The sequence below is a fragment of the Vanellus vanellus genome (assembly GCF_965231255.1).
Source record: "Vanellus vanellus genome assembly, chromosome: 2".
Lineage (NCBI taxonomy): Eukaryota > Metazoa > Chordata > Aves > Charadriiformes > Charadriidae > Vanellus > Vanellus vanellus.
The window spans coordinates 79494059-79507620 of NC_138906.1; the positions used below are offsets into that span (position 1 = coordinate 79494059).

The 13562-nt window shown below is 38.5% G+C and overlaps 1 protein-coding gene across 1 annotated transcript in view; it reads right to left on the bottom strand.

Annotated features, from left to right (window-relative positions):
• The window catches only part of RELCH (RAB11 binding and LisH domain, coiled-coil and HEAT repeat containing), an 86103-nt gene that overhangs the window by 63988 nt on the left and 8553 nt on the right, over positions 1–13562 (bottom strand). The window contains exon 2 of the mRNA XM_082479600.1: positions 2577–2666. Coding sequence (XP_082335726.1) covers positions 2577–2666 — 90 coding nt within the window. The remainder of the gene's footprint in view (positions 1–2576; positions 2667–13562) is intronic.

Below are 13562 nucleotides of genomic sequence, written 5' to 3' on the forward strand. Positions count from 1 at the left end.
CAAAAAAAAAAAAAAAATACAGCAAAGCCTAACACCATCCATAACAAAAAAAAAAAAAAAAAAAAAAAAGACGACTTTGGATGGTATACATGCCCATTTTTTGATTTGGTGCAATGGTATAAAAGTATTTGTAACTGGATATGTTATAACTTCACTTTTAAAGTCCTTCTGACTTAGGAACAGTTACTTTAGTGACTGATGGGCATTTATTTCCTACCCTTTGACATTTGACACGGAAACCATGGGTTCTGTCCAAACAGTAAAAAAACAGAGATAACAGTGTAAGAAAGGCATTTACAAAAAGAAACTATTCAAACCTCACTCTGAGAACTATCAAAAGAAAAATATGACTATCAGATCATGGCCTCAAGATTTTGCAACAGATTATAATTTGATCTCCTAAGCATCAAAGCTCTTTGCTGAGAAGAAAGAATATGAGAAGAAATAAGCAGGATGGACTTCTAGTTATGTTTCAAAGTGCATTTGCAGCTAAGAATACTTCAAAAGCAGAAGTTATAAGTCAGAGTTTGTTCAAAGAATGTACTGGATATGAATAAGTTTTTGAAACCTCTACTAACATAATTTTTTTATGTGCAAATTAAATACTTAACAGTTTTCTGAAGTTTATTGCTTAGGTAGATAGTTTTATACAGAATTGAGGCAAAAGACTAAGTAATTACAATTGAACAGAATGTCAAGTAGAAATAGGATATTTTGGAAAACTTCAAGTCTTTACAAACATCCAGAAATAATATCCAGTCTCACTTTGTTCAAGTTGCCTTTTAACAACTCATGGAAAAACCCCTCTAAAGAAATACAGAAACGTAACGTAAATATCCTGCCATATAGTTTGCTTGTCTATTACATATGACAGTGGTCAACTAATATACTCTAATCTTCAAAAATCTCTATGTATTTTAGGATGTACTTATTTAAATTCAGTATTTAATTTTAGGATGTATCTATTTCATGCTGGACATCATCAATATTTTGTCATTAATGTTCCATCAGAAGATTAATTGTTCTACTGGATGTCAATTCTTACTGGTCTTTACTGTCTACAAACGTCTCTAAGCCAATTTAGTTACTAAAGAGAGGTCCAAGCAAAGATCAAACTAGCTCTCTCAATAATCCTCTTGCCAAGAATTATTGGCTAGAAACTGGAGAAATCTACCAAGATGATGAAAAAGTTAAAATATTTGGAATTTGCTTGTTTCTTCCTTGTATTTAAGGACACAATTCAGAAATACTTGGGTTCCTTAAACACAATGTTTAGAAGATTAGCCATGTATTTACAACTTTTCCCTCCTTGAAAGCGACTATGTATATTGAAAAAGGCAGTAGTAAAGATAGTAGTAAGAATCTGGAAGTTTCCGTATAAATCAAGTAACAGTAAGTACCTATAGTTCCAGATCAGAGCATCAAGACACCTGAATCTGCTTCACGTTCATGAATTTAATCCAGTCCTTCACCTCAGAAACACTGGTCGGGTAAGAAAAATGAGACTTTTCCCAACACTTTTGTTTCTTCTCTCTGGGTCAATACTGGTTGCCATTTCAGACTGACAAAGAGGAAATTTCAGAATCAAGATCCTCTACAGAACTATGTTTCACCAGCCTTTTCGTTACTTAAGAACTTGACAGTATTTCTGCTAGCATGAAGCATGATACTTCAGAGCACAGACATAACAGTTTGCATTATTTCAGGTTTCATAAAGCTAACAAAGGTCACAGCATGGACAACCTTCATGTGCTCATGGTATTAAACAGTATTAATTGACAAGAAGTAAACAGAGTTCTGCAGCAGTTCCTATGGATTTCTCTATAGCGGCTGTGAATAACAATATTTGAACTTAGAAAAAAGCGTGGATAAGAGAAACAGTTCACATGCAAAAAAGATTATTATAGTAATTTCAAATGTAAGAGAAAAGCAGTCTCTGCATTTGGCGAGATAATAATAAATCCTGAAATTAAATTCAGAACAACTCCAAGAGACCAACCCCCCTTGTCACTTCTTCAAAACAATCTTATACAATCAAGACATCAAATGGGAGAGAAGAAGAGCACTACAGTTAAGATTTGTAACAAAGAAGATTTACGGAACTGAGAAAATCCCAAATTTACTCTGGATTTTGTAATGCTTGTTTGATCTACACTTAAGCTATATTTAAGAGATGACTTGCTACAGATCTTTATATCAGAGAGCTATCCCCCGTGTAGTAGTCACAGACTACTAAATATAATATTTTAGCATGTTTCAGCTAAACAGTAATTGTCAGTAGGCAATATTAAGATACTGTTCTGTCATCAAAAACCAGGCACAATTTTCAAGTATGCTGCTTGCTTCTACCCTGGGGACATCTAGAATCATACCGAAGTATACCTGCATGAAAGTTTATAGTAATTATAGTAGAAGCGTCTGAAACATGATTATATCATTAAGTGACTAGTTAAACGACTGCAGTGAAGCCTTGTCACCTTCAGGAATGTGCATTTAAATATACTGCTACTAGAAACAACAAGTTAAATGGTAAAGTTAACATTCTGTGATTCCTCAATCATACAAAAAAAGCTTACCTGCTACTCTTTCGTCTGTTTCCCTATTGCCATCATCAGAGTATCTTGCAAAATCTAAGGAATCAAGAGTACTGATGCTTCCAGCGCGATCTTAAGAGGGAAAAAAAAAAAAAATAAAATCAAAGGCTAAGTAAGCATTCTGCAAGACTGAAATTCTAAAAATCTGCCCCTAAGACTACGTCAGAAATTTGAAAAAAATACAGCATTACAGCAAGTTCAGTGAACAGACACTAAGAAATTCACCCTTGCTCTCCAAAGGGCTGCATTTCTACCCTGTCCACAGCAGATAAGGAGCAAGGCAGTGTCGTGCTCCCCCTTTTCCACAAGGCTTGGACATGCAGGTGAGCATACACAAGAAACCAAACAGATACAAACTGTTCTGCAACAAGTTTCAAGCAGTTATGTTCCCATTTTACAGAAACCTGTACTGCTCCAAATATGCTACTTCCTTTTCCCTTTTTTAGTATTTTAAGTTATGTTAACATGACCAAACACTTTTCTACATATCTCCTGATCTAACCATTAACTTCAGTACATACTCATTTAATACAGTATTTGCTAAGGAATGCACTACCTAGCAAAATTAAAGCAAAGCAAGTACAGTTCACGCTAGTGTGGGTATGATATTCACACTCAACAATTAAACTGTTTAAAAAATATTCAAGAAATTCAGTAACCAACACGTTTTGATCTGACCTTGACAATTTTCATTTTGGGGGTGGGATTGAACAAAATGCAATTTTGATAATTTCAAGTCTGTTGAAGCACATGTCCACCTTTTTATTAGAAAGACACGCAAAGAAATTACTCGATGACAGAACCCAAAATAAATAGAACATGTTCCTAATGCAATTGAACATGCAGAAATTATATTAAGTAACTTAGTATCTTTCCCCTCCTTTTGATATTAATTTCTATGTAGCACTTCAGAAATAATTTTAATTACATTAGAGCTGTTGTCACATTAACAAAGAACAAATTCCATATAGCTGTCAAAAAAACCCCATAACTGTCAGCGGAAATAGAAGCAATTTCATCACTTGCCAGTCAAATTCTGTCGTGACTCACATCACAAAGTATTTAAATCCCCCCCGCCCTTTCTGCATTGTGTAAATAAAAAAAAAAAAAAAAAAATCTATTAATGACTTTCTTTTTTTTAAGTTTGAGCCTAAGTTGTCCCTTAAGGTCTTGTGACATCCTCTTTACATTCAGGCCAGCACCAGACTGATAGAAGAATATCTGGATTTGGACTGATTATAGCATCTACACTCATTTGAAAAGCTATAGAGAATACCAAATTTGCTAACGCTAGTTAAGTTACACAGTATCAAAACTAAAGTGCCTGGCAACCCTAACTTGTCTAGTTTATGGACATAAAGCATATGATAGTATACAATTTATATTTAACCGCAATTTTTTTTCCACAGGACTACGCTTTGCCATCCAGGCAGTGAAACAGACTGTTGCTCCTCACTGAGTACCTATTCAGTATTTAGTTTTAAAACTCACTGTTCGCTTGCAGGTTCTGGTCTTATCTACTGCATTTTTTCCAGATGCTAATCTGATTTAATAATTCTCCTCTAGGCTGTTCTATAGTGCTTAGCAGCACAGTACAAACTCTTCTTATTACAACATCTTTGCAAAATGGACCTCTGTGAAAATGAACCAGTTTTTATACGTGGGGAACCACAGTTACACTGGTCAAGTTGAAAGTAAACATGGATTTTTGCATGCACAGCATGAAAGACTTCAGAGATGACTTTTCAAAACACCTAACACTTTGTTCAGTAAGTACTGCTCCAATTTATTTCATTGGGAGCTGCAAGATCATTTCCTGAAATCAAATCCAAGACTCCAGCTGAAGAAGCAGGCAACATTCAAAGAGATCTCAATGAAAAGCTGATGTTTAAAAGTGACCCACTCTCATATATAGCATCGCTATGACAAAAGCAGAAAAACAATTCTGTTTCCTCTTGCAGTCTTGCCATGTTGACAGCTCAATTTTCTTATGAAGCAGGTAACATTAGTGAAACAATGCTTAAATTTTCAGGTAGTCAGCCACATGATAATTACTGAAGCATTCAAACTTGTAAGCAACAAAACCTTTTCAGATGACCACAACTGATAAAACAAATCCAGACATAAACCACACACTTATTTGCCAAATCAGCTAGAAACTTCTTGAAAAAACAGCTGTCTAGAAAAAAGCATGGAGTAACGTCTATATCAGCATGTACACAATGGAAGCCATTTAAGATCATACAATTCACAATCCAACAATTCACAATTCCCAACCAGTGAATATCAACGTTTTACAACCTTAACGGTCCCTATAGAAACTAAATAAACCCAAGGGTTTTTATGATTTTAACATCCAGAAACTGCCTTAAGCACCCCATCTACATGCTAAGCAGCAATTTGTAGGGTTGAAACTTGTACATTCACCATTTAGACTTCTCCTTATCATTACAGTGTTCACAGTAACAACAAACATCTGACATTCTCTTTACATACAGGCTGGCATTAAAAAGAGACACAAATCATAGAATCACTGAATACCAGGTTGGAAGGGACCTCAAGGATCATTTGGTCCAGCCTTTTTTAGCAAAAGCACAGTCTAGACAAGAAGGCCCAGCACCCTGTCCACCTGAATCTTAAAAGTGTCCAATGTTGGGGAATCAACCACTTCCCTGGGGAGATCGTTCCAATGGCTGATTGTTCTCATAGTGAAAAATTTTCCTCTTGTGTCCAATCGGAATCTCCCCAGGAGTAACTCATACCCATTGCCCCTCATCTTTTCCATGTGGCTCCTGGTAAAAAGGAAGTCATCTCCTTCGTAGCCACCCTTTAAATACTACAACATGGTAATACAGTCTCCCCTAAGCTGCCTTCTCTCAGCTGAACAAACCTCAGTTCTCTATGCCTTTCCTCATGTTGTAGGCTTCCCCATTCTTTGATCACCTCTCCCAGTCCTTTGATCATCTCTGTGGTCCTTCTCTGGAACCTCTCCAGCCTGTCCACATCTTTTTATTTTGCATAGTGAGGAAAAACTGAACACAGTACTCCAGGTGTGGCCTCACAAGTGCTGAGTAGAGTCGCATAATGACTTCTTTGGCTCTGCTGGTGATGCCCTTACTGATGCAGTCCAGCATCCCATTGCCTTGCTTTGCTGCAGCAGCACACTGTTCACTCATATTGAGCCTGTTGTCCACCAGAACCCCCAGGTCCCTTTCCAAAGAGCTGTTCCCGAGCTGGGTAGATCCCAGCCTGTGCTGCACTTCCAGATTATTTTTTCCCAGGTGCAAGACCTTACATTTGTCCTTGCTGAACTGTTACATATTTTTACTTAACAGGCATTTAGGTCTAGCTACCCCAACCTCAGTAGGCCAGAGGCTTTATTTCAGTTTTGGAACAAATCTACTGCGTATTTACAGGATGAGCTGACAAAGCAATAACAGCTCAAAGTTTTGATAGACAGACAACCTGTATGCCAGCACAGGAGAATGACTCCAGATGACCCACACTTTCTCATAGAAGAAGCAACAGCTGAAGTAGTCTAGACTCCAAATGCTTGGCAGTGAGCACTGCCCAGGCAGCCACTCCCCACCTCTTTGCGGGAAGCAGCATCAACAGTTCTGCAGACTGGGGCTGTGCTAAGAGCTGTGGGCTGATCATTTCCCAGCCTGGGTGGAATACAGCAAACAAAGGCAAGGCAGAGGACTCTCCTGGAGCAGTGTCCACTCACACGTAGAGCACTGAAAGCAGGATTCATGTACACAGAGGTTCTGTCTACAATATGGCTGTCAACACCAAGTCCAGTTGCCTTGGACTTCCTGTATAGTCTGTGCAATCAGTGGATTCAAGGCTGGCTTGACACATCCTATAGGAAAGGCTTTTGTTAGGTGAGATCAAATATAGTATCTGGATTCAGATTGTTTAAAACAAACAAAGGTGTGCTGAAAAGCACGTGCCTCACAACCTGTCCCCTGCTACAATTATTTCCCTCTCCCAGTAATGCTGATCCTCCTTCCCATCACAAAAGTACTTGCCCCAGTTACTACCATTCCCAAGCATGCTGTCATTACTAAAACAAGCCAATTGGGGTGCTAGAAGTTATTATGTCTACATTGTTCAATCTGAAGATAAGTTTTAAAATGAAAACCGTCTTTATGTATTGCTTTGGTGGAACCTGAATCTAGACAGAGAATTGCGTACAGATGTCTAAATGAATGCTGAAGGAAATGAAACAGTAAGAAACAACTGTATACACACATAGGCTGAATAGTATCGTCTCAATTCAGTGTTCCACTAGATAATACTTATCGCAGAACTCAATCAAGTTGGGAAATTATAGCTTCCATAACAGAACTCCAACTAAGTGGTCAGCTTGAATAATATAACAAGACTTCTACCATTACTTGGCTATAGGATACTGCCTTTGAAATATGTGGAAGTGGTTCCCACAATTAAATTAAGAGGCCATCAGTGCTGAAGCACTTCAGCTGAGACACTTCCTGGCCAAACTGGCTCCACAGGCATCAATGAATCATCAGTGCTACGGCTATACCCTGCGACATCCCAGCTACAGGGAAAGCACAGTCACAGATCCTATTGCACTGCCACAGCTCCCACTGAAGCAGGTGTTTGAAGCAGCAGGAAAGGAAGCAACAAGGGACCTGCTCCCTCTGCCTGCAGTGCTGGTACAGCTACTTCTTTCTGCTACCCACCTGGAAAGATGGGCTTCCAGCCCAGCCAGGCGGGGTGAGGTCCAAGTGGGAGCTCCACCTCCTTGCATTCATGCTGCAAAGCTTGTAGTGCCGCACAGCCCTTGCCTGCTTCAGCTACAGTGTAAGTCTCTGCCCCGAGGCACAGCCACAGTGGAGCCCAGGCTGAAGGGAGAACAGGCAGTCAAGGGACCGGCTTCTTCTATCAAATGCCACAGCAGCACTACTGACCTGGATCTTCCCCCACTGGGACTAGGCGAGGTGAAATTTATAGCTGTTACTGTACAACATATTGAAGCTTCTCAAGGAACAGAGCTAAGAGCGTCAGAGGAAGGTAGTGAGTTTCAACAGCAAAGAGGGATTTCTGACAGATCCTATGAAGGTATCAGCCATGGGATCACCTGAGATAACAAGGTGAGAAGAGAAAGCCAAATGAGACGGTTAACTGAAAATATTGCCCAGGCAGGTGCAGGCTGGGAGGCCTGAGAGATATATCATCAACAGCAGAGTCATGGCGCACACCCATTGCCCGGCAGGGCTGTGCTGAGGACTGCCCAAAGCTCAACAGTGGCATCCCTGCCCCATCGCTTCACCTACCCAATATGCCACGGTGGCGGTAACCATATCTGTTGCCTCACTCCTTACCACCATCTTTGTAGGCAATCTTCAGCAGATATACTCCTAAGACTAATGCCATCATCCAGAAAATTACAGAATAACATCTTATAACCTCAAATTTTATGCTCCCGTAAAGGATGTATCTGCTCAGGAATGGATCAGAGGGTGAAACCAGGACCTCCCTGCCGGCAATGCAACAGCCTCATTCACCAGGAAAACGAGCAGGGCTGTTTGAAGGAGAGGAATCAGCAAGTGAAGGGAGGAGCTCAGTCATGTGGTTCACCTGAGGAATGTGAAACATCACCATTTTTCTCATGTACAAATAGTTGTACTCCAGTACACTGAGTGGAAGTATTTCAACTAAAGCATTCAGAAAAGAGAACTGAACTGGAAGGGGAAAAGGAAAAAAAAAAAAAAATCAATTTTTTAAGGAAAATAATATCTATTTCTTCACTTTATTTTTTTAATAAAAAATAAAAATCTTAGGTTTAAGTTGTTTGGCAAAGAATAATCAAAGCAGAATCCTGAGGAGGGAAACCACTAAAAAGGAAAAGTACACTTTGGCCGAATTCTGTTTCTTTTCTAGAAAAAACCTCGATGTGACACAGCAGTGGGAAGCCATTTTGCTGTCATGATATGAACATTCTTACCAACAGTCTTCTGCACATGGATTTTCTAGTTCTACTTTCTCTAGTATTCTGAATTGAAACACACTTCTGTTTCTAATCAGCAAATCCTTTTTGCTAAAATCTTTCCTAGCGAATTGTGGAAAAAATAATTGCTGTCAGTTTAATACTTCAGAAATGGTAAAGCAACATAGCAAGAACAGTTTTGACAAGGAGGTAATAAACAACTCCAGAAAGTGTATCACTACAATATGGAACAAGAGAGTGCCACAGGTGCAGAGAAAACAAGTGAAATAGGCTTAGGCTTTCCATAGCTCCTACTGGTGAAATGCCAGGAGATGGACTGGAATATTAAAGATCCCATGTACAGTTCTTGTCTCTTATGTCTACCACTGGAAAAGGATCAACAAAATCAGAAAGCTAAAATTCATATTTGATACTCAAAGCTAAGAAGTTTTTTTAATCCAGTTGTTGAAAAATGCAGTAGCTTTAATTTCATTTGTGAAGTTAAAAATCAAGTTCACCACCATGTTTTGTGTATTACCTTACACAATCTTTGAAAATATTGCTTCATTCCAGAGGAAAGGAATTTTAATTCCCTTCTTATTCCCAGAACTGTCACCTGTATGATCTGCACATTTCTGCTAACAGCTTCTGTTCCCTAGGCATGTTCAGATCTTTCACTGAAAGCTGAGTATAACTATATATGGAGGAAAACATAAAATCTCAAAGTGATACACCCCCTTCCACTGTCACATGTAATACAGAAGAGGTTAAGTTTCATTCACTCTGATGGTAAAAACAGTTTATTTTTACCAGCTTACCTAAAGGGACACCAAGATGGATCATATTAGCTGTAGTTTCACAGTACATGAATTAAGCAGAAATTAGATGCAGTCTTCTGCATTACATTATTAAATAATCTTTACATGAGCATAATACTGAAAAGTATTGGACAGGCTGGAGATTTGGGCAGGGAATAACTTAATGAAATACAATAAGGGGAAGTGTAGGGTCCTACATCTGGGCAGAAACAACCCCAGGTTCCAGTACAGGATGGGGAGCTACCTGTTAGAAAGCAGTGTAGAGGAAAGGGACCTGGGGGTCCTGGTGGACAGCAGGATGACCATGAGCCAGCACTGTGCCCTTGTGGCCAAGAAGGCCAATGGCATCCTGGGCTGTATTAGAAGGGGGGTGGTTAGTAGATCGAGAGAGGTCCTCCTTCCCCTCTACTCTGCCCTGGTGAGACCGCATCTGGAATATTGTGTCCAGTTCTGGGCCCCTCAGTTCAAGAGGGACAGAGAGCTGCTGGAGAGAGTCCAGCATAGGGCAACTAAGATGATTAAGGGAGTGGAGCATCTCCCTTATGAGGAAAGACTGAGGGAGCTGGGTCTCTTTAGTTTGGAGAAGAGGAGACTGAGGGGTGATCTTATTAGCATTTATAAATATATAAAGGGGGAATGTCATGAGGATGGAGCCAGGCTCTTCTCAGTAGCAACCAGTGATAGGACAAGGGGTAATGGATTCAAGCTGGAACACAAGAGGTTCCACTTAAATTTGAGAAGAAACTTCTCAGTGAGGGTGACAGAGCACTGGAACAGGCTGCCCAGGGAGGTTGTGGAGTCTCCTTCTCTGGAGACATTCAAAACTCACCTGGACGCCTTCCTGTGCAACCTCATCTAGGTGTTCCTGCTCCGACAGGGGGATTGGACTAGATGATCTTTTGAGGTCCCTTCCAATCCCTAGCATACTGTGATACTGTAATCAGCTAAAAATATAGACAAACCAAGTGATACTACTGCTTGATTAAAAGGCTCAAGAAAAAAAAAAAGTAAAAAATTAAAGAAATCTTTTAGAAGCTATTTGAATTTACTTTGCAAATATCTAAATTGATTTTAAAAATTACTAGCTGATAAAGCAGCCAGAAAGTTGTGATATTTTCTCTAAGATCACAGGAAATCATATCATAATGGAATAACAATTAACTAAACAGAGCATGTGAAGACCAAGAACTCCATCTTTTTCCTTGAAATTCAAGGAAAAGTAATAATGATGCTATGCTTATACCAGACAAATCCACCTTGCATCTCTAAGCGTTCACTTGTACTGAAAAAATATCTGTAACCCCGAAACAAGACCGTTGTCATATTTTGAATTTATGAGCAAAATAGCTGGCTAACCACATTTTAAACTGATCAGAGAAATAACCGGCTACTGCAAATTTGGTTTTGATTAACATCCATGTGGAATAAGATGAAGTGCAAAGTGGAATTCTTCCCAATCGAGATCAGAGCAGCTTTCCACTGGATATTCCATATACAACACCCTTTCTGGTTTAAGCCAGGCTTTACATGAATGATATGGTTATGTGTAGGAAGAAACAGCTGCAGGCAGACAGGTCATGCATAGCATATGAAGATACAATCTTTTGAGATAGAATTAGTCCAAAATCCACTAGTCTGACTAATAACTTATGCCTATCATGCTATTACAGAACCATCACCTAGGCTTTTCAGGAATCCACCCGCACACATCACTATTTGGAGAAGAAAGAAAAAACACTACTTTGCCATTAAAAAAATTGAAAAAAAACAAAACCAAAATCACTCTTTGAAGACATTATACCCAATTTTTTAATATAGTTCTACTTGTCAATTTCTATACGCTAATACCAAACAGGAACAGGCAACATACCACAGGCTTTGAAAAAACTGTCATGGAACATTGTTCATGCTACTGGATACAACAAAAGATTTATATAGAGAATTCTGAATATTTATCCAAGTAGAAGTTCAGAAGCTCTGCTTCCAGAAACATGGACTTTACCCCCCCCCCCCTTTTTTTTTTTTTACTTCAGAGAAAGCTGAAATGCTTTAAGGTTGGTGTTAGAAGTCTTGCACAAGCAACGTGATCCACCAGAAATACTTTTATTTGATAATAATACACTCTCTTCACTAAATTACACTACATAGGATTTCACTAGGGAGAAACCTTAACCAGGCCTCTCAGTTCAGTCTCAGGTACAACTTTACTTATAAACCATCTCAGGTTATGTCTTCCAGCTTCTCATGAATAAAAACAGACATTGAATGTTCCATAAGTGAATGATTGAGGCCATCAACAACTATTCCTTAGCATCACCATCTTGACGGCTATTTCCAAATAAGAAGTAGTAAAAAACAAATAGGACTCCAGGATGCAATTCTCTGCATCTGTAGAAACAAGTTCTACTCCATTCTTGAACTGAGCATCGAAAACTTGGTTTGTAGAACAAAATTATTAAATAGGGAATTGCTAAGGTTAAATTTTCTTATGAATTAAAAAACATGATAATTCAACCAACAGACATGCTACACTTTAATATATGGCAGTAAATTAGATCCCAAATGTTATGAACTACCTTCAACGAAAGTAGTTAGGGATTTTAGATGTCAGAAAACCAGGTAATTACAGCTGTATGTGAGAAAATTCAAGCAAAATTTTCTAATTCTAAAATGGTCTTTCAGATCTACAAAAACTTGGAAGCTACAAAAGCCCCCTGCTGCAATGTTTTTCAACCTACAACTCACGGGCTATTACTCAGGCAAGCGTTGATATAATGAAGGATGTAGTTCCATATAACTTCAGAAAATACACAGAAGTTTTTCCTGATGAGCTGTGCTATTGTTGTGAGTTAAGCTCTCCCTCCTCCCAATATACACAAAGAACACTTCTCGCATGGAGGAACCTATGATAAAAAAATTTGCCATCCAAAAGCAAATTATGTCATAAGGACACCAAAACTTTTTAAGGGGTCTGCAAATCAAAGGTTGGAAAAAACTTCGTACACATCTGGAAAAGACAACAGTACAACATATTTCATAGGGTACAGCTTATCTTTACCTTTGCAATATCCAACCTAATTTTTAAGTTCAAAGAGATGTAGGCAAACCAGCAAGTACTCTGGTAACAGACCCCAGTTGAGAAGTTTCCTTAGAAACTACTCAGGTCTGCCAGTTTTCCTTTTTTCTCCATGCTACAGGTACAATAAAATAATTACCAAAGTTCAGTCCTAATGAAATGAAAGTGTATAAATATATATTTAAAAATCTGTTTCTGTTGGTGGCAAAGAAGTCAGCAGACTGGGTATTTTACCTACCTTAAACATTCAAGACCTAGAGTAAATTAGCCCTTATGGCCACACAAGAGATGGCCTACCCTCTTCTAGAGATACTGCTCTGAAAAAGCATGTCCTTGAATAACTTGCATTTTCAGCTGTCCTGCACAATATCAGAGGCACAAAACAGTAGAAGCCAAGGAAACTGGCAACAGAGACTATATGGGAGAAAGAATAAATTTCCTCTTGTATTTACTTGCACATGATTAAGCCCTATATTAGCACTGAATTGCACATATGCATATGTGACTAAACCATCTGGCAAGAGAGATAGCATTTACAGAAGATGTGGAATAATGTAAAAACCTGAACAGCTTTAATGGAGTTCTTTGTACATTAAATTAAAGAATCAGACTTCATTAACACTTTAAAAAGTGATCATCGAGTCATAGTGTGTGTTTGTGGCTCCATTATGTAGCAATTGAAATAGATACATTGTGCAATGTGTTGTGCAATACATATGAATCAATTAATTAAACTATTTAATTCCCCATAAATGCTACTGCAGATTTCTTTAAGCCTTACCAAATTTCATAAGACAACTGTGGAGCAATATTACTTCGAAAAGTCTTAAATGGCTGCTGCATTTAAAAGTTCTGATATGTTTCAACTTGTACCAAGCTTACCAATGCTGGATCAGCCAGCAGAGCAAACTTGATCCATGGCAGCAGAACCTGCTCTAGCATAAAACCTTCACGGTAGAAACAGACGTATATAATTTTTTTAAAACAATTTGAACTTGCAGAGTAAATTTTACCAGATAAACACATTCCACATCACTATGGTAACTCTGAGATGGAACTAAAAGCCTTAAAGTAATTCATTGCATCAGGCACTAAATTGTAAGTACCTAACCTATCAA